Below are 21154 nucleotides of genomic sequence, written 5' to 3' on the forward strand. Positions count from 1 at the left end.
GCTTGCTGACTCCTAAATCCAGAGAATGAACTGTTGCAGAAAGATTCCAGAAAACCTATACTACACTACACTAGAAGATCCAGAATGAACTTTCGGTGTGGTTGATTGAACTGAAGTTGGATTGAACATTTATTTGAATGTATACTCCTATTCCAAAAAGGGACTGCCCCCTAATTGGTTTTTGTCAATGCACCCAGCAAACATTGGTTTTCCTGTCTTTCTTCTATTTCCCTCTTCTATCTATTGTAATTTCCTCTTAGAAGGTGAAATTATGTGTGCACCTGCATGCAGTTAGAAAATTTGAAGGTGCAGGATATTTATGTTTAGTGATCAATTGGGGAGACTAGTCTCCCAATCATCATTAGAGGGGATTGTGTTCTTTAGATTATTCCACCCTACTTAGTGTAACAAAATCAGGAATGTCTACACCCACACTTAAGGATAAATTATCTAGGAGGATGGCCTATGATAGACACATGCTAGCAAATGACAAATCAGAAATAGCTGACAAACCCCTGGGCTGTCCTAAGTCAAGCTTAAGCTACCATTGGTACAGGTTAGATGCAGGAAAGTGACGTAAAGCCATCTATACATTTCTCGTCACTTCCTCTCTCCGGCTCTTTCATGGTGGAGAGGTGGCTGGCGGCAGCTTGCTGAGTGTGTTGGCATCTTGGCATAGCAGCTGCTATTGTGCAGGTTTAGTGATGAGTTTTCCTTGATACCATACTGGAGGAAGCCTAGTAATCTAGTTCAGGTGAGTCTCTTCTCTGAGCTTTCTCGGGAATTAGGCTAATTTTCCTCCTTTAACTTCCAAACACTATCCTCTTAGAGAAAGCCTCTAATTTTCAAAGACCTCGTGGCAGAGGACTTTGAACTCACCTGGCACAGGCTGGGCAGGAGAAATGCTATACCTTTCCCTCTCTTCTTGATTTCTTCCCTATATATTGATTAAACCACCATATATTCCCAAACTGACTTGGGTATTTTATTTGGGATATCCCTTGGTGACCAAAAATCAAACTTAGATTAGGTCACAACCCTAAGTTTTCCTTACACGTGATCTTTATTTGTACCTTTCCCCTATGACTATACTGAAATATATATAGGCACAAGCCCAGGGTCATCTTGCCCAAACCCTTTACAGTGGGAAAAAAAAAATAACTCCTTATGTATGCTAGATTTTTTCACCAGATCCATTGAGGTTACATATTGCCTTATCAGTCTTTTGTTCCTGTTTGCCTTTGTTAATTGTCACATAGATAATGGAAGGACTCCATCAAATTGTATAAAACCTTTGGAGAATTTAATGAGCTACATATCTCAATTGACTTTAAGGGGTCTTCAGAAATGATTTTTTAGATATCTAATAGCTTCTGGAATGATATTTTTTCATATATACTATAAAGAATGTTGAATTAAAGGTAGATAACAAAAAGAAGTTACTGCCAAAAAAATTTACATATAAAACATGAGGCCAAAAATAGCTTCCTGCACATTTTATCTCTTTAATCTACTTGCACGAGAACAAGTATCTAGATTCTTAGTGATGTTTTAGACCAAATAGGTTTTCATCAGTAGTACAGAGCTTTGGGTTTTTTCTAGGCTCTTCTGCCAAATTTTGGCATAATAGAAGTAATAAATTTTGTTTAAAAAACCTTTGCCAAAGTTAAAATATTTGCTACATCTGTAGATTTTGTGACAAGTATTCATCAGTTCATAGGTTTTTTAAATGTCACTCACGAAGTGGCTATATACTCATATGAATCTTATTAGTGGTTTTGTTTGCTACTGTCATTAACTTTTGGTAATTTTTTGAATGTGCATTATCTACTATATTACTGTTTTATAAAACTATTTGTGAAAATCATTTGCATTCACACAGTGGATCATGGCCATGTTAAAAAGGAAATGGATTTAATTTTGGGGTGAGAATTTCTTGAAAAAACATTCCGTTTCTGTGGGGAAGGGTGGAAAGGAGGGGTTTGGGGGACCTCATGTGATGATGCCTAGGCCATAGTACTGATTTTGGCCAGACCATGGCTTCCCAGGGATGTCACAAAACACTCTCACTACTAGGAGCTACATGCTATATACAATATTACTGTCACAATGTGTAGTGTCCTATTTCTGTTAAATTCACTCTGCATCAATTCTCAATATTTCCAGGTTTTTTCTGAGCTTTTCCTCATTAATTACAAAAAATAGAATTTGATTACAACCATATGCAACAATTTACTAATCCCATTCCCATTAATGAGTTTCCTCTTACTCTAATTCTTGTATTACCCCCCAAAAGAGCAGCTTTAACTGGTCCCCCCCTTTTTAACTTTTATAGTACTTTTCCTTTTTCTAATGCACATTGGACATAGTTCATTTGTTTAACAAAACAATCTAAAAATGTCAACTATAAGCCCAGACTCCCTACTATTGAGGTTTCCCTCCAGTGGAGTGGGACATGAAACAACTGAGAAGTTTCTTGTGAAAGTCAATCTGAACTCATTACATCCAATTTCCCTCCAGTGTGGATGGATACTCTGACATTTATACAGATAAACTCTGTGAAAGCCCTTCCACACTATGTACATTCATGAGGTTTCTCTCTCCAGTGTGGATTCTCTGATGTACAACAAGTTGGCTCCTTTGTGTGAAAGCCTTTCCACAGTGTTTACATTCATAAGGTTTCTCTCCAGTGTGGATTCTCTGATGTGAAGTAAGATAGCCACTCCTAGTGAAAGCCTTTCCACAGTGTTTACATTCATAAGGTTTCTCTCCAGTGTGGATTCTCTGATGTGCAGCAAGACTGCTCTTCTGTGTGAAAGTCTTTCCACATTGTTTACATTTATAAGGTTTCTCTCCAGTGTGGATTCTCTGATGTGCAGCAAGACTACTCTTCTGTGTGAAAGTCTTTCCACATTGTTTACATTTGTAAGGTTTCTCTGCAGTGTGGATTCTCTGATGTGCAACAAGACCGCTTCTCTGAGTGAAAGACTTTCCACAGTATTTACATTCATACGGTTTCTCTCCAGTGTGGATTCTCTGATGTGCAACAAGACTACTCTTCTGTGTGAAAGCCTTCCCACATTGTTTACATTCATAAGGTTTCTCTCTAGTGTGGATTCTTTGATGTGTAGCAAGAGAGCTCCTCTCTATAAGAGTCTTTCCACATTGTTTACTGTCATAAGGTTTCTTTCCAGTGTGGATTCTCTGATGTGAAGCAAGATGGCCACTTTGAGTGAAAGCCTTTCCACATTGTTTACATTCATAAGGTTTCTCTCCTGTATGAATTCTCTCATGTTCAGTAAGATAGTCACTCCGAGTGAAAGCCTTTTCACAGTGTTTACACTCATACGGTTTCTCTCCAGTGTGAATTCTCTGATGTGTGACAAGACCACTGCTCTGAGTGAAAGCCTTTCCACAATGTTTACATTCATAAGGTTTCTCTCCAGTGTGGATTCTCTGATGTGCAACAAGTTCGCTCCTTCTTGTGAAAGCCTTTGCACATTGTTTACATTCATAAGGTTTCTCTCCAGTTTGGATTCTCTGATGTTCAGTAAGAGATCTCCTCTGTGTGAAAGCCTTTCCACATTGCTTACATTTATAAAGTTTCGCTCGATTGTGGATTCTCTGATGTGTGGCAAGATGGCTTCTTATTGTAAAAGCCTTTCCACATTGTTTACATTTATAAGGTTTCTCTCCAGTGTGGATTTTCTTATGTGAAGCAAGATGGTCATTCCACGTGAAAGCCTTTCCAAAGTGTTTACATTCATAAGGCTTCTCTCCAGTATGTATTCTCTGATGTGCAACAAGATTGCCCCTCTCAGTGAAAGTCTTTCCACAATGTTTACATTCATAAGGTCTCTCTCCAATGTGGATTCTCTGATGTGCAGCAAGATCACTACTCAGTGTGAAAGCCCTTCCAGAGTGTTTACATTCGTAAGGTTTCTCTCTACCGTGGATTATTTGATGTGAACCAAGCTTAGAGTTCTGACTGAAAGGTTTCCCATCTTTATTATTCACAAAAACCATCTCTACATGTTTACTTTTTGGATGTCTAATGAGGTCTGAACTAGAGCCAAAGGCCATTCCCCCAGGGTTACCTAGATACATGAAGATTTTAGGAGTTTTCTCTGGTGACTGAACAAGTCCTATTTCTTCAAGAAAGCCGTTGCTATATTTACTAACCAGACAACAGTCATTTCCTGAAGTCAATTTGGTATATTGATTTAAGACTGAATATTGGCTGAATTTCTTTGCAGTTTCATCAAATTCACAGTCACTCTTTGGGTTTCTATTTCCCTTGATATTAGAGTCAAATATTTCTCTCAAAATAAAGCTACAGAGTCTTTTATTCATGCATCTTTGGAGGCCAGATCCTTCCACAAAATGGCTCAGCTTGGTAGATATCTTCCTCACTTCAAAATTAGTTTCTGCCTCTGAAAAAAATTTAAAATGATATAAACACAAAAGGAAGATACATATACACACATAAATATATGTTTTTTCCTCTGATGGTAGGAAGTAAACTGATTTTTATTCCATTTCCCCAAAGAAAAAGGAATTTTCAAACTTAAAACAAGCAGAACCAGTCTTTGGATATACTTCAATGGTGGTAACTTCAAGATGGATGATTTTAGAAAGACTTTCACATACAGTAACAATGAGAATTTTGTACCTTTGGACGTCATCCCCCAGAAGTCCTTCAATATTTCCTAGAATTCCTTTTAATCCCTCCTCCACATTGTGTAGTCACATTTTGTATATAGCTGGCTGAAACTCCTCCTCTCTTCTCTTATGAATGGGGCTAGCTTAGCTAGCATTTTTATTTTAGTTATTTAAACTTTATAAAATACAATACTTAGTTATTGTATATTAATTTTAATCTTCATAATTTGGCCACCTAAGAAGGGACCCCAGACCCTAACCTACTGGTAAGTAGGAAACCACCCCCATCCCAAGTCTCCTGGGCTTAGGTTTACACACAAAAGATGGGAAGCCACTGTTGGGCTTCCACTCTATCTACTGCTTTTTGATTCCTTGTCCCTTTTATCATTCCCATTTTCCCTTCTTCTCTCTCCACCTTTTCCTCCATGTTCTCCTTCCTTCTCAATCCCCTGTAAAGCTGAATTTTTCTTTTCTCTGCCAGCTCCTCTGAGGACTCCCACAGAGATCCACAGATGAGCTCCTTTGCATTCCAGCTGATTTCTCTTTCTCCCTCCTTTCTCCCCCTTCCCTCCGGACCCCCTGTGGAGCTAAGCTTCCCAGCTCCTCCACTGAGTCCTCTTCAGTGTTCCTTTCCCGCCAATTTCTCCTTAAAATTTCTCAGACTTGTGAATCTTAAAAATTCTAGTTCTTTTCCTTCTTATATTATGGCAACTTCCTGTAGTCTTGGCTGCAAATGGGTAAATGAAATATTACTGCATACTGTCCTACAGACTTGTGGAATAAATATTACTTTAAATTAGACCTATTTTGAATTTCTTTTTCCTTGTGGTTTTTGTTGTTTTTCTCTTCTTTTGATAATTGACTCATATATCCCCATAATTCAACATTGCATCCTGAGCTAAAGTGGATGTTTTTTAACACCCACTTCAGGGGGGGGTTGTATTTTAATTTAAAATCCAAGATTTTTGATCTTTTGTTTTTTTTGTTATTTTTTGTATTTTTATAAAAATCCAAGATTTTGATTTTGTTCAAGAAAAAGATCTTCAAGGAAGAAGCTTGCTAACTCCTAAATCCAGAGAATGAACTGTTGCAGAAAGATGCCAGAAAACCTACACTACGTTAAGAAGATCAAGAATGAACTTTGGGTGTGATTGATTTAACTGAAGTTTGATTGAACACTTATTGTAAGAGTATACATTTATGCCAAACGGGACTGCCCCTAATTTGGCTTTCTGTCAATGTGCCTAGCAAAACATTGGTTTTGCTTTTTTTTCTTTTCTATTCCTCCCTCACTATTCTAATTTCCTCTTAGAAAATTGAATATTGTATGAATCTGTAGTTAGAAGTGCGTTTAGGACTACAAGATGATTATGTTACATGATCAATGGGGAGACTAGTCTCCCAATGATCATCAGGGGAGATTGTGAATCTTAAAATTTCTCAGACTTGTGAATGTTAAAAATTCTCAGACTCTACTTTAGAACATTTGGTTAGGACCATTCCCCATTTTAAAACAATGAAGGGACTATGGTCAGGAATGTGGGAACTCTAACATTACTCCACTCATACTTAGGCATACTTTAGGGGAAGATAAAGTTGTAAACTCCTGATTGAACAATGAAAAGTCCCCAACCCATACTTAAAGTGAAGCAAGAACCCTTAAGCTAGGTCTATTTTTAGATCTAATACAAAGGGGTGCTAAGTACCTATGATGATCAAATTAATCAGGCAACTTGCAAAGGACAAGATTAGTCTACTCAGGTGTGAATTTACTCAAAAGTTTTAGTCTACTCAGGTGTGAATTAAGAATGGTCAGTTCTTTGGGAAAAGTCTACTGTGATTGGTAGATGTAAAAATTTAGGGGAGGTGACACAAGAGAAAATTTTCTTTAAAGGGAAGGAGCTGGAGGGCTCTGTAATTAGTTCAGCTTTTAAAAGCTGAATTGGAGGGTCTCTCTCTTGGTGGCTGAACTTAGTCAGCTTCCTGGAGCTAAACTGGAGGTTTTCTCTGAACACTAGAGTTTTGCTTGGAAGGATCTTGTGGTGAGTTGATAAAAGACTGACTAGTCTCATACTATATTTCTCTTATTCTCTCTCCTTTTTCTTAAATCCTTCATTTGTAGTAATTAAAATCTCCAGAAAAACCCAGCTGACTTGGGTATTTTCATATTTTGGTTAATTTCCCATGGCAACCACTTTATTTTTTATATAAAACCAAGACACTAAAAATTATCTTTACAGTTTTGACAATTCAAAGTCTTGAAACCATATTTTTGCGGTCACAGTTTAAGGAAAACACTCTCTTAACTGTAACATGTCCCCCTTCCCTCTTCCAGCCCACCTTCTCTAGCTACTCTTCCTAACTCCCCCCTCCAGCAGGGCTCATTCCCACCAAATTTTCTGATTGATCCCCTCTCTCCCTACTTTCCTGCTATCCACCTTCCCCTCTTCCTCCTCCCTCTCTCCAAATCCAGATCTCCCCCAGGCACCTCAAATCCGGTACTCTCCATTCTTTTTTTTTGTTGTTTTTAATTCCACCTACCTCCTGTTTCTTGCTACTGCTGCTCTTTTCCTCTCTCTCACTTCCTACCTGGCCCCTAGCTGAGCCTCTCCACTCCAGGGTTCCCTATCACTCCCCACAAACTTTATCCAGGTCACCTGCACAATCCCGGAGCTCCCTGCTTTCTTCCTGCTTGCTGCCCCTGCCACTGCCTGGAAGGTCTAAGAGCTGTTTGGAAGTGCCTTCTTGGACCTGCTGGAAGGGCAAGATCCCCATACCCTTCACTGCACAAACTTGGATTTCAAAAAAGAATGGTAGCTCCTTCAACTCCTAGCTTCCGGCTGAGATGACTTTTAGACTTTTTCCTTTAATCTGACCTTCTGATTACAATACCAAGGAACATGAATGCTACTCTGCAAGAAAGTTTCCTGGCTTTCACCTAATTGGGAACCTTTAACAGTTTGAATTGCCTCTTTCTCCTTGTGTTCCTAGGAAATTTTCATTTCTTGTTCCTAAATAGACACAAAAAGCTACTATACAAAACAAATCAAAGCTGAAGTGCAAGCCAACATGCAATTTCAACTGGACAATTACAAGCACTTCTTGTGTGGTCCAGTGGAGGAGGAGGATTCCATCCAAAACATGTCTGATTTTTGCAAGCCTGTGCCTGAATTACTGAGAGAGGAAAATTCGATTTCTCCTGAAATATTGATGGAAGACCTTTCTCCTATATCTCAAATGCAGAACCTCCTCTCTCTGCACCTCTACTCTCATCCTCTGCAAGCCCTGGCTAATCGTTGCTCTCCTGTACCTGCTCCTCCCAACATCTCATCCCCCCCATATACCTTCTCCCACCCCACAACCAACCCCAGGCCTAAGGAAACCTCTTTTTCCTACCATACCTGTTCCTACGCATGATGCCCTGGTATCCCCACAGCAAAAATGTTTATTGGGATAACAGCGTTTATCTACCTATTTTCACTTCACTCACCTGGACAGGAGTTTCTTGGGACTTTTTTCTCTAGCAGCCATGGTGCTTCCCTTTGCTGAAAACAGGAAATAAAATCTTCCCTAGGAACTGGAAGCCCTGGACATAAAAAAGAAGGCTGGGATCAAGAGAGAAAAATAAAATACAGCAGAAAACATCCTGTAGGCCTTGCTTGCTTACTCCATTTCCATTTAGGGATTTTTGGATGTTTTGATGGCTTCTTCAATTTCTTTTTCTGAGATGGGCTACTTTAAGTTTTCTATTTTCTCTTTTGTTAATCTAGGCAATTTATATTTTTGTAAATATTCATCCATTTCATCTACATTGTCAGATTTATTTTCATACATATAATAGCTCCTAATGCTTTAATTTCTTCTTCATTTTAAGTGAATTTGGCCTTTTCAACTTTGATACTCGTAATTTCATTCACTTCTTTCCTTTTTTGAATGAAATTTAACCAATGCTGTATTTATTTTATTTTTTCTTCAGAAAACCAACTCCCAGTCTTATTTACTAAATAGTTCTCTTATTTTCAATTTTATTAATTTCTCAGTTGATTTTTTTGGATTTCCAATTCTGTCTGTTCTTGAAGATTATTAGTTTGTTCTTTTTCTCGTTATTTTAGTTGTATGCCCAATTCATTTATCTTCTTTTTCTCTATTTAATCGATACAAGCATTCAGGGGTATAAAATTTCCCCTAAGTACTGATTTGGCTATTTGACATAACTGTTGATATGTTGTCTCCACATTATCATTCTCTTGAATAAATTATTGTTGACACATGTAAAACTCAGTGGAATTGCTCGTTGGCTATGATAGTGGTGATGGCGAAGGGTAAGGAAAGAACATGAATCATGTAATGATGGAAAAATATTCTAAATTAATTAATTAATTAAATACATTAAAAAATTTTTTTAAATTGTTTCCATGATCTGTTTAAGTTACTTCTTTTGAAGAAGATTTAGTTTCAAATAAAATTTTAATTTGTCTTTCTTTAAAAAAAAAAAAACCCTTACCTTCCATCTTGGAGTCAATACTGTGTATTGGCTCCAAGGCAGAAGAGTGGTAAGGGCTAGGCAATGGGGGTCAAGTGACTTGCCCAGGGTCACACAGCTGGGAAGTGTCTGAGGCCAGATTTGAACCCAGGACCTCCCATCTCTGGGCCTGGCTCTCAATTCACTGAGCTACCCAGCTACCCCCTTGTCTTTCTATTAACTGTCATTGATTATACTTTTTGCTGCATTATGATCTGAACAAGTCTGTTATTATTTCTGCTTTTTTGCATTTGATTATGCACTTTTTATGACCTGGTATATGTTTAATTTTTCTTTTGTTCCATGTGCTCTCGAAAAGAAGGTATATTCCTTTTTCACTCTATTCAATTTTCTCCAGATATCTAAATGTAATTTTTGAAAAATTAATTTCTTAATTCCTTTTTGTTCATTTTTTGCTTACATTTATCTAGTTATAATAGGGGAAGGTTGAGGTCCCCAATCAGTGTAGTTTTATTGTCAATTTCCTCCTTATTTTCCCATAGTCTCCACTTTAAAAAACTGGAGGTTACACCACTTTGGTGCATAAATGTTATGTACCAATATAGTCTCAATAGCTAGACTGTCTTTAAGACGTAATTACCGTCCTTATCTGTTAATCAGATCTATTTTCCCTTTAGCTTTGTCTGAGATCATGAATGTAATTCCTGCTTTTATTTTATTTGAAGCCCAATAGATTCTGCTCTATCCCCTTAGTTTTACTTTCTGAATGTCTATTTGTGTATATCAAATGTGTTTCTTGTAAACAACATATTATAGGACTTAGGTTTTTAATCCACTCTGTTATCTGCTTACATTTTATGGCTACATTCATCCCAATTACAATCACGGTTATGTTAACTATCTCTGTATTGTCCTTCATCTTGTTTTCCCCTTTAAATCTTGCAGTTTCACTGTCCCTGCACACATTTCCCTTTTAATCATTACACCCACTTCCTCTCCCTTAAGTTATTCCTCTTCCTACCACCATCTTTCTTATTTTGCTTCTCCTACCCCTATTCCATTTCCCTTATGTTATTTCCCTATCTCCACCATCTTTCTTATACTCCTTCTATTTCTCTATAGTGTAACATAAGATTCTATACCCCAATGAATCTGGCTGGTATTCCCTCTCTGAGCAGATACCAATATAAGTTTTAGTGATTGTCTATCACCACCCTCATCCTCCCCCTCCAATGGAATAGTTTTTCTTCCTGTACCTCTTTATTTGATATAATTTACACCATTTTACCTCTTTCTTCCCTTTTCTCTCAGTGTTATCCTTTTTTTAGACTCCTTGATTTTGGGGGGGGGCATATATTCCTAAAAAGTTTAGTATTGCAACCTCCGTCTATGTATACTACTTCTAACTACTATGATAAGAATAACAATTTTAAGAGTTACAAATATCTTTGCACTGTAAACCTTAAAATTTCTTAGACTTGTGAATGTTGGAAATTTCACCATTGGGAAATTTCATACTTGAAAAATTTCTTACTGATAGTCTATTGGAATGTGAACCCCATTGGCATGGGAGGTTCCTTCTCCCTACTTAAGATTACTTTAGGACAGAAACCTTTTGCTGAACAATGGAAAGGGCTTTGACCTATGCTTAAGAATAGAACAGGAAGTTGAGTCATGATTGATTTTAGAATTGATACAATAGAGTTACCTGGAATGACAGAACCAGGTCTTGGAAAATACAATTTCCACCCTACTCAGTCCTAACAGGATTTAGGAAGGGCTGCAGCATAGATCAAGATTTAATTATTTGAGAATATGACCTTCAACAGACATGTGCAAAGCCATAGACCTCTGGGCGGTCCTGGGTTAAGGTAGAGCCACCATTGGCACAGGGAAGACATGGACAGTGATTGGTAGATGTGAGAACTGAGGGGAGGGAACTTGGATGTTTTCCTTAAAGATAGCAGGGTCTGAGGACTGGGAGGGGGTTGGAGAGTTTTTGCTCTGAGAGGTTGTGCTCTGAGAAGCTCACTCTGAAGGAAGCTGGAGGTGGAGGCCCCTGAGACTGTTCTCCATTTTGGTCACGTGAGTGATAGGGACTGATCTCTTTTCTTTGCCTCAGCTATCTAAGGGCTTGGGCCTTTTGGCCCAGCCTAATCAGAGGGGGGTATTTAAGCCCCTATTCCCTTCTCTCTCTCTCTCTCTCTCTCTCTCTCTCTCTCTCTCTCTCTGTCTCTCTCTCTCTCTCTAATACCTTTCTTCCTCCTGTTTGTAATTAAACTCCATAAAGGGTTGACTGCTGACTTGAGTTTTCATTTAGGAATTAAATAGCTGAATTCCTTGGCGACCTTAAATTAATATATATCAGTCTTTTAAAGTGATTTCCTTGTCACAGCACTAGGCATATAAATAATTCAACCTCATGGAGTTCTGTAAATTTTCTCTATCTTATTTACCTTTTCATGCTTCTCTTGAATTTTGCATTAGGACATCAACTTTTCTGTTTTGGTCTGCTCTTTTCATCAGGAATGCTTAGATATCTCCTATTTTAATAAACAACCATTTCTCCCCTGAAAGAATATAGCCAATCTTGATGGGAAGGTGATTTATGGTTGTAAATGCCATTTCCTTGCCTTCTAGAATATCATATTCCAAGCATTCTTTCTCCTTTCAATTTTGTCTTGGACATTTTATATGCTTAGATGTTTCTTTTGCTGGCTGCTCATTTTCACAGACTTTTTTCCCCCTACTTTGACTCTATCTCAAAGTTAGGCTCTGTTCTCAGGATAGAGGAGGCATTCTCTTAAACTTCAGTTTTTCATTGCTGCTCCCATCAGCTGTAGTTCTAGTTTTTGGCAAGTTTCATTTTTTCCAAGATGGTATCATGACCTGTGGGCTGGATGCTCAGAAAGCTACTGATTGAGTCTCCTCTAGGGACAGACAATTCCTTGCAAGGCTCAGTAAACTGGGAGCTTCTTTGCCTTGAGGCTAGGGGATTAACCATAGGCTTAAAATGGACAAGTGACTTTGGGGTCTTGCCAGAGCCTTGTGCCAGCCCTTTGTATTTCAAGGGATGGGCTTTGGATGCTCTAAGGTAGGCTAAAGCAAGAGTCCCAGAGTCTAGAAGTTGGTATGTGCCCGGGTTCAGAACTTGTACAGTAGGTGGGGGATGGATAGTCTGCACCCTCTAGTGTATAGTTTTATTTCCAGTTCCCCCTTATCCCCTAAAATAAAGAATTTCTGCCCAACATTCAAGTTGTTCTCCTTAGGAGAGCTACCTCACTCTTACCCATGTTCATTCTGTGACTCTAGTCATCTAGAGGTACTATTTTAAAGTAACTGAGATTCTCAGAACAATTCCAGCTTTTGATTCTGTTATGCCACCATCTTAAGATCCTCCTCCCCATTCATACTTCTAAACAAAACATCCTTGTTAAAGACCACACCCATCCAAAAGGGAAAGGGGCTGCCTTAGCAGATCCCTTCAATGCCCATTTTTCAAGTAAAAGCTGCTTGGGTATTAACAGAGAATTTGCACATAAAATCCAGGTCTAATTAGAGGCTGGACTAGATAACTAATGAGATTTAGCTTTAGGAATGTAAATCTGTAAATCTGGTTTAAGTGTTCACCTGAAGCTATATAAAACAGAAGAGAAACAATTTCAGGATCAAGAAAAGAATGATACAACTTTCCATCATATACTTCAAAGAATTTTTTAATGAAAAGCAGGCAGGAGGAGAACCCTGGGCAGAGATCAGCCCTTTTGCTTTTTTAAGCATCGACAAAGGCTCAAAATCCTTAACATTTGGTTTGGAATGAAGGCAATCCTTTAATAGGAGATTCAGAGTTAACAGAGGAAATGCATCTTACCCACAGAGTGTAGATTCTGCACATTCTCCAGCATGACCTCCGTGTACAGCTCTTTCTGAGAATGATCCAACAGGCACCACTCCTCCTGGGTGAAGTTCATAGCCACATCCTTAAAAGTTATTAACCCCTAAGTAAGCAAAAGTCATGAGATTTAGAGCTGCACCTTCAGAATTCATCTAGTACAACCCTGATAGAATGACTGCAGGAAACTGAAGCACAAGAGGAATTGACGCCAAACTCCTTACCTTGGAGGGTGTCAGAGCCAACACGCTAGTATGTAATTTGAATCTGTTACCCTAAAAACTATAATCCCCAGTACCCTACTAATTTCCTGTTTATGTGCTAATGTAGACAGGATATAAAAAGGGTGGAGTGTCATCTCTCCCTCTCTTTCCTTCCTGTGGAGGCTTTTGTGGAGCAGGGATTTTTGAGCAGGTAAAAAAATTTAGTCAAGTGGTTCTATTTTTGTCAGAAAAACTTTATAAAATATAATTCTTGAAATATTAGAAACTGTTATCATAGAAATTACAGAGATAGAAATAAATTAAGTGTAGTTGGTTTGCAGAGCCTAGTATGACCGCATGATAGGAACCCTAAGAGAGGATTCTGGAAGATGGGAAGGAGAGATTTTGAAAGTGCAACTACCAACTCTGCTCTTCCTATCCTGGAGCTGATAGAGGAAAGAGATGATCTCTGTTGATCCTGTTTCACCAAGCTTGTCAGTGAGAGAAGGGAAACCTTTTGACTTCTTTGGGAGCACCTTTTCTCACCCTATATCAAGATAAGTTCAAAATGGGTATAGGGCTTAAGACATAAACAGTGATATTGTAAGTGAATTAGATGAACATAGAATCATTTCACTGTCAAATCTATGGAGAAGGGAAGAATTTAAGACCAAACAAGAGTTAGAGAACATAACAAGTTGTAAAATAAATAGTTTTGATTATATTAAATTTAAAAGGGTTTGTACAAACAAAAGCAATGCAACCAAGATTAGAAGGAAAGCAACAAACTGGGAAAATTCTTTAAAATAAATTTCTCTGATGGTCTAATTTCTCACATAAAGAATTACATCAAATTTTTAAGAAACCAAGTCATTTGCCAATTGACAAATGGTCACGGGGTATCAATAGGCAGTTTTTAGATGAAGAAATCAAAACTATCAATAATCACATGAAAAATGTTCACTAAATCACTCAATTAGAGAAATGCAAATCAAAACAACTCTGAGTACCACCTTACAGCTAGCAGGCTAAAATGACAGGAAAGGAAAGTAATAAATGTTGGAGGGGATGTGGCAAAATTGGGACATTAATGCATCACTGGTGGAATTGTGAACAGATCCACCCATTCTGGATGGCCATTTGGAACTATGCCCAAAGGACTTTAAAAGAATGTATGCCCTTTGATCCAGCAATACTACTACTGTGTTTGTATCCCAAAGAGATTAGCATATAAATATTTGTAGTTGTACTGTTTGTTATAGGAAAAAAATTGGAAACTGAGAGGATGTACCTTGATTGGAAAATGGCTGAACAAATTATGGTATATGAGGGTGATGGAATACTATTTTGCTATAAGGAATAATAAACTGATGTGGAGTGAAATAAGCAGAACCAGGAGAACATCACAGACAGTAACTGAAACACTATGGGACAATGAAATGTGATAGACTTGGCTACTAACAGCCATGCAATGATCCAGGATAATTCTGAGGCATTTATGAATATGAATGCTATCCACAGCTGGAGAAAGAACTGTTGGAGTGCAAATACAGAAGAAAAGATTTCATTTATCCCTTGTTTATTTGGGGATATGACTGGGGATTTTGGTTTTATAAGCTTACTCTTACAAAAATAAATAATAGGGAAATAGGTGTTGAGTGATAATACATATGTAACCCAGTGGAATTGCTTCTCAACTCCAGGAGGGACAAGGGAAAGGGAGGTGAGGGGAGAGACAACACAAGTCATGTAACTTTGGAAACCTTATGTGTAAATTTATTACTAGAATACAATAAAAAGAAAAAAAGAAAAGAGAGTTTGGGGAACCCCTGGGTATGATGTTCCTTAGCCAAAACATCTTGTGTTTGCTTTATGATGAATGTGATTTTCTGGAATATAGTCAGTCATTTTAGATTTAGTTACATACAAATAAGAGTTAACTATGATGAGGAAAAGAAGGGGTGTACAACATTTTAAATATAACATTTTATTAACTGGGGTTGTGAATTGTCAAAGAGAGTTTTTACTAATTTCTCCCTTTTTCTATATAAGAGGCAAGAGTAATAAGATTTCTGAGTACCAGACCCCCTGCTGTGCAGGTTGTCAGGTGGTGACAGAAGAGCATGGCCAAGTGTAGTTAGTTGCAGACAGTTGGAAAAAGGCTTTTTGTCTCTGGGTCTCCTGGGGAGAGGAGTGTTTGGTTCACTCTCTCTCTGATTGACTGTTAGAGACAGAAAGGGAATTAAACTTGAGGATCAAAAGGCAAGAGACAGACTGAGGAATAACTGACAAAGCAGTGGCCAGATCTGACAATAACGTTATTAGGCAGTGCTCTGCTACTTAACCAATCTTTTCCACGGGAAATACAAAGTATACTTAGTATTGGTAACTCTTCCATTTCATCCCTTTTCCTGACTCATTCCCTACTTTTCATCCTGGAATGCCTCTAGGACACCTAAAGGAGGAATAGTCTGAGGAAAGGCTGAGTTTCCAAGCATGGGAGGACACAAATTTCCGGACCCTCAATACCATTTAGAAACCTGAAACCCTACAGAGACTTTGTCCATCCCCAGGGTAACACTATGTATAATATCCTTCAACAGACACTTTCATGTCTTGAAAGGACCAGGTCTGAGCTGCAATTCTTTGGGCCAGAACCAGTATTCCCTGTCATGCAACAGTAGAAGGGGCAGAGAGGAGACCATGGAACCAGATGAAGGAGGGAGAACTGGTCCTAATATCTCTGAAGGACCTGGAAAGAGCAGCTACCACTAGCAGAAGCAGCAAAAGTTCTCATTCAGATATACTTAGAACCAGAAGGCAGAAAGATTTCAGCCTCAACAGGAAACAAATCTGGCTCAAAGGGAAGAATGTAGACTTCAGTACCAAAAAAAAGAAGACATCTTCTTGTTTGGAACTCATCTACTCTGAGTGGTTCCTAGTAGTCCCCACTGCTCTACCTCTGAAGTCCTGTGATCATAGCTGTCCTCCAATGGCACCCAAGGCCGGGACCTCAGGACCCTGCCTGCCTCTCCACCCCAAACTCGGTCCTCTATTATCTGGAATTCCCCTACTACTAGAATGATCCTTTTTCAGCCTAGACTCCTCCCAAGGATTTAAACCACTGCAGGGCTTGTTATTCTAGGTAGGCAATCACCTTCAAGGCTGGTCACCCTGAGAGCTCTCCCCATAGCCTCCTTCCATCTCTCATTTCCCATGTATCCAGTATCAGTGGGCTCTTTCTTGTTCCTCACATGAGACTCTCCATCTCCTGACTTTGCATTCTCCTGGCCTCCTCTGCTTCCTCCCCCAGCTTTCACTATTCTTCCCTTTAGTCTCTGCCTCCTGAGTGCACTGAATTCCTGCAGGTCTGGATGAAAATCTCATCTTCTGCAAGAAAACCTGATTGACTCATCTTCTTTGTTTGCTTTCACACAATTTATCTAATACACATTGAAAAGAAAATTGTTGTATTGCCTTTATTATTGATCATGAAACAAGTGATCTGTATGATTGAAAATCTGTTACCCTAAAAAAGAACTACATATCCCAAGAGCCCACTGACTTCCTGTAGACAGTGGATTAAGGGGATGGACTTTGGAGGCTCCTTCTCTTGGATGGAATCAGCATCAATGGTGGTGAGTGAGGTTGACTAAAAAATGGCTCACCAGCCATGGGCACGTGGTGTTTATTTTGTATCTTCTTTATTCCTTGATTCCTAATGATCATTAATAAATCTCTTAAAATATATTATTATTGAGATTTAACTTTAACTTTTACAGATCACATATGCTCCTTCAGAAGTAATTGCAATTATTATTTTTAAGAGTTAGACCCAGTTTTTCCACTAATTGTAGAGAAGTTACCTAGTATAATAGTAGAATATTGGCCATAGTATTGGAAGGAATGGAGTTTGATCTATTAGAATATTAGAGCAATGAATGATATTGAAGACTTCTGTTGGAAGAATAAAAAGTCTGGGTCATTATCTAGGAAAGCACTGCAGAAGGGAATGGGGAGTCTAGAGCTGGCTTGAGGAGATCATAAGAAAACAACCTTGGCATGTTCAGGTACTGTATGATCCTTTGAATATTTAAGCTCCCAAACCACTGTGGCCCAGAAAGGTTCCTATGACCTAAGTAGTGTGATGTTCTGGAGGATTCTTTAAATTCTCCTAACATTGTACTGAATGCAGGACTTTGAATCAAATGCTCCAAACCTTTGTTACCAAACACACTGCACATTTCTAACATCCTCTGTACCTTCTCCTTGTTAGTGACATGCTAGTTATCTGTGAAAAACCCATAAAACATACTACTGTATATCTATATGGGATATAGGCTGGGTGGAGTGACATCTCCAGCTTTCACTTACCATAATTAAAAGTCTGGATCTTCAACTCAGAAGTATGACATTTCTTACAGTTTGTCAATCTGAGGGGATTTAGGGATCCCTTAGGAAAAAGTTCTGGGGATATTCAGGAGCTTTTCTTTTAGGGGGTTTCTCTGTTTTGTGATTCCTCATTAAAGATCCCCCTTTGAGCTGAGGTATGATACCTTTCTCCCAGGTCCTGCCTCACTCACTCCCCAACTCCCACCCAGGGCCTGTTCTCCTCCCTGGGGCAGCTTTCCTCAGCCAGCCCAGCCCCTCTCTCTTTCCTCTTTGGGCTGGGGAAACCCAATCCTGTCTGTCACACCCCCATTCCCCAGCACCTACCACTGAGGCTCTCCAGTAGTTCAGTAGCCAGGGGGGAATGGCTGTCAGAAGGGAATGTGGAGGAGGTCAGGGACTGCCCTGGAGGCTGCCTTTCTGTGTGAGTGTGAAACCCCTACCCTTTTTATGATCACAATACTAGCCTTTATGATTACTTTAATAACATACTCATTATTTTTGAGTGAATAGTCAAAGTGAGAGTTTGCTTTATAAAATCACAGGGATTAGCTAAGAAAGTTACAGTTCAGGGAGGTCTCCAATCTTGTTTACCTCTTTTGACCTTCTGAAGCCTATAACCAAAAGCTACTTCTAAGCCCACCACACCCTGTGGAATATAAGCTCAAGACAGTCAGGAAGGAGGGGGAGGCCTGCCTGGGTCAAAAGAGGGGGAGGCCTGGTTTGGGCGTGAGCTCCAGAGGGTCACTCTGGAGCCAGAGGGTCTGGCTCCAGGGCAGAAGAGTGGAAAGGGCTAGGCAATGGGGGTCAAGTGACTTGCCCAGGGTCACACAGCTGGGAAGTGTCTGAGGCCAGATTTGAACCTAGGACCTCCCGTCTCTAGGGCTGGCTCCTAATATTGTCAGTAAAAGACACCAAGAGTGCGAAAGCCTTTAAAAGGTCAGCAATAACATACTTGAGCTACCCCCAAAGTGATCTTCTTTGGCATTCACTCACTCAATCAACACTTGATTAAGCCACTAATTAGGAACTGCCAATGCAAAGACAGGAGCATCTTTTTCTTTTTTTGTATCACTGTCACTGTCATAAGATTTCTCTCCATAAAAATAGGCCATCTTCCAAGGTTTGGGGTCTCTGGTTGTGATGGGACTGGGGTCCGGCGTTATTGTGAGGTGGGCCTCCTCTCAATGAACATATTATTTGGCTTGGAGCTCTGGATTGGTGTGATATAAGGTGCTGGATGTTCTCAGCAGTACCTTCCCCGCTCCTGGCCCTCACCCCCTTCTTTTTACTCTGTCTAATAAGGCCCAAAGGCCTGGCGAAGGCTGCCCCACTGCCTGACCCAGGAAGCAGCCCCATGGCCGGAGCCCTTCTCAGTAGACCTTCTTCTAGCCCTGCCTGCAGTGCCCAGCCCTTTCCTTCAGCTAAAAAGGCTCCTTTTCCTGGCTGTGCCTCACCTGATCTCCCCCCAAACTCCTTCAGAAGCCTCCCTGGCAGGCCTGACTGACTCGGCCAAGCCGGGGGCCTGGAGGGCAGGGGCAGAGCCTGTCCGTGGGTTACCTGCACTGAGGGAGGGGGTCACACTGGGGGGTGGATGAAGGAATGTCAGCACCTGGGCCAGCTGATCCAGGCAGGGGCTATGGAGGCAGGGAAATCCCAGAACCTGATGGATGGAGGGCAGCCAGGGTGGACCTTGGAGCTCCCCCAGAGGACAAGCAGTGATGGTGCCCCTGAAGGCCTGGCAAAGACAGCCGAGTTCTGCTGGATTCCAGCCTGGGGGAGCTTGGCCAGGCCTGGGGAGGGGCTGCACTCACCTGGGAGGGGGGCCTTGGAGTCCGGTAGGCCATTCCCTCCGGGTCTGGGCTCTCTGCTGGGGCCACCCTGAGGTCCTTCAGGGGGTAGCAACCCCAAGGAGGGGGGTCTTCCTCTGTGCGCCTGGGGGGAAGGAGAGAGGGGGAGGGCTCAGAGGCGCTCCCAGGCCCTTCCCTGGCCGCAGGGGAGACGCTCACCCCCTACAAGGGGTGAACAGGGAGCCTCAGGATGGGAAAGGGCCTTGGACTGGCCAGGAAGAAGCCTCCCACCCTTTCTGGTGCCATCTTTGGCTTCCTTCCAGTTCAGAAACTGCACTGAGTGGATTCAAACTCCTAGGAGGAGGGAGTACACTGGAAGGGGAAACGGGCACCAAGTGGGGGTTGGGGAGAGCGTGTTGGCATTTCTTCAGTGCCCAAGATCGGGGGCCCTTCCATGGCACCTGGGTACGAGCATGCCCCAGCCACTGGGCTTATGACGGCTGCTTCTCTTTTGGCATGTTCAGACCTGGAAGACCACCCTTGGGGAAGGGCCCAGACCCGCCCCTCCTCGGCCCCCAGCTGCCTCCAGGCTCTAGGTCCGGGCGGGGAGCATTCTCTCCTCTCGGGGAGGTCAAAGCCCCGCCAAGGCTCCTGGCCCAGACAGAGCCGCCCCGGCCTGACACGGGCGCTTCCGGGTTGGTCCCGTTTCTGAGGTCCTTAAAAGGGACCGACAGACACCCACAGCCTCCCCGCCCCGCACCAAACCCTGCCACACAGCCCCTTCCCCACCCCCACCCCCGTGTTGCACATGCGCACACTCCCCGCTACGCCCAAGCTCAGCACACGGAAATGGTCCACCCGGCTCTTCCCGCTCCCCAGGAGTCAGAGAGCACAATTTCTCCGCCAGACCAGGGAGCCGGGGCCGCGCCTGCGCGTGGACTCCCTCCCCTCCCCTTCTCACCCAGCAAAGCTAAACTCCGGGAGCAACAACCGCGCGCCCTCCAGGAACTAAGAGGAGCCAAAGGCAATTCCCGGCATGCCTTGAGCCTGTCACCTGGGGGAGGAGGCAAGTCTAGGGAGAAGTCCGGAAACAGGCATTCTGGGAAATGGAATCCTCCATGGGGGAGGGCCAAGACTTGCCTGCTGTCAGGACGGAGGCATTCTGGGAAATGGAGTCCGGCCTGGGTCCCTTGGGAAGAGGCCTGGTGGGGGAGGAGTTATACACTGATTATTCCCCAGCCAGGCGAGCTGCAGCCTTCTCCCCTCCCCTCCACTTCCCCTCCATCCCTTCCTTTCTGCTTCTTCTTTAGATGGGAGGCTGCTTCAGGCCAGAGCCTGGCACACAGCAGGTGCCTAATAAGTGTTTAATGATTGAATGACAGATTGATTGATCAATGATCTAAGCTCCCCACAACCTGAGGAGGGGGTGCTAGGATCCCCCCTGCCCCCCCTCCCGTCTGACAGAGAAGGAAACTGAGGCACAGGGCAGCAACTGACCCTGCAGGGCCCAGGCCCAGGCCCAGCCCCAAGGCCCCTCCCACATCTTCCCCTCCTCCAGGGATCTCTCTGATCTTCCTGATGCTCCTGCTCTGGGGGTACCCCAGGGACTCCCCAAAGGAGGGGCCAACCCTATCCCCAGAGGAGAAATCAAGTGACTCTGGGGCTGCCCTCCTGGGCCTGGAACCCCCAAGATGTGGGCTCAAATGTGGCCTCTGACAGTGCCCTGCTGGGGGAG

General features: G+C 41.6%; 1 protein-coding gene across 2 annotated transcripts; it reads right to left on the reverse strand.

Annotated features, from left to right (window-relative positions):
• Positions 1–1485: 1485 nt before the first annotated feature.
• LOC100619760 (zinc finger protein 883-like) lies at positions 1486–20513 on the reverse strand. Of its 2 annotated transcripts, XM_016422370.2 has the most exons (5): positions 20381–20513; positions 19444–19564; positions 13017–13143; positions 8153–8248; positions 1486–4433 (listed from the first exon to the last, which is right to left on the reverse strand). In XM_016422370.2, exons 2-5 carry the CDS (start codon positions 19474–19476, stop codon positions 2542–2544), a joined length of 2148 nt encoding a protein of 715 aa, XP_016277856.2. In that variant the 5' UTR covers positions 19477–19564; positions 20381–20513; the 3' UTR covers positions 1486–2541. The 2 variants fall into 2 exon arrangements, with proteins under 2 accessions (XP_016277856.2, XP_056652438.1); XM_056796460.1 differs by lacking the exon at positions 20381–20513 and having other exon boundaries at positions 19444–20351.
• Between the last annotated feature and the right edge of the window lie 641 nt (positions 20514–21154).

Source organism: Monodelphis domestica, chromosome 4 (assembly GCF_027887165.1).
Source record: "Monodelphis domestica isolate mMonDom1 chromosome 4, mMonDom1.pri, whole genome shotgun sequence".
Lineage (NCBI taxonomy): Eukaryota > Metazoa > Chordata > Mammalia > Didelphimorphia > Didelphidae > Monodelphis > Monodelphis domestica.

Coding starts and splice junctions, on each gene's coding strand:
- LOC100619760 (XM_016422370.2), bottom strand. CDS start 19,476: ATGGCCTACCGGACTCCAAGGCCCCCCTCCCAG. Junction 8,249..13,016: donor GCAGAATCTACACTCTGTGG/GTAAGATGCATT, acceptor TTTTATGTCCAG/GGCTTCCAGTTCCTAGGGAA. Junction 4,434..8,152: donor CCCAAGAAACTCCTGTCCAG/GTGAGTGAAGTG, acceptor AATTTTTTTCAG/AGGCAGAAACTAATTTTGAA.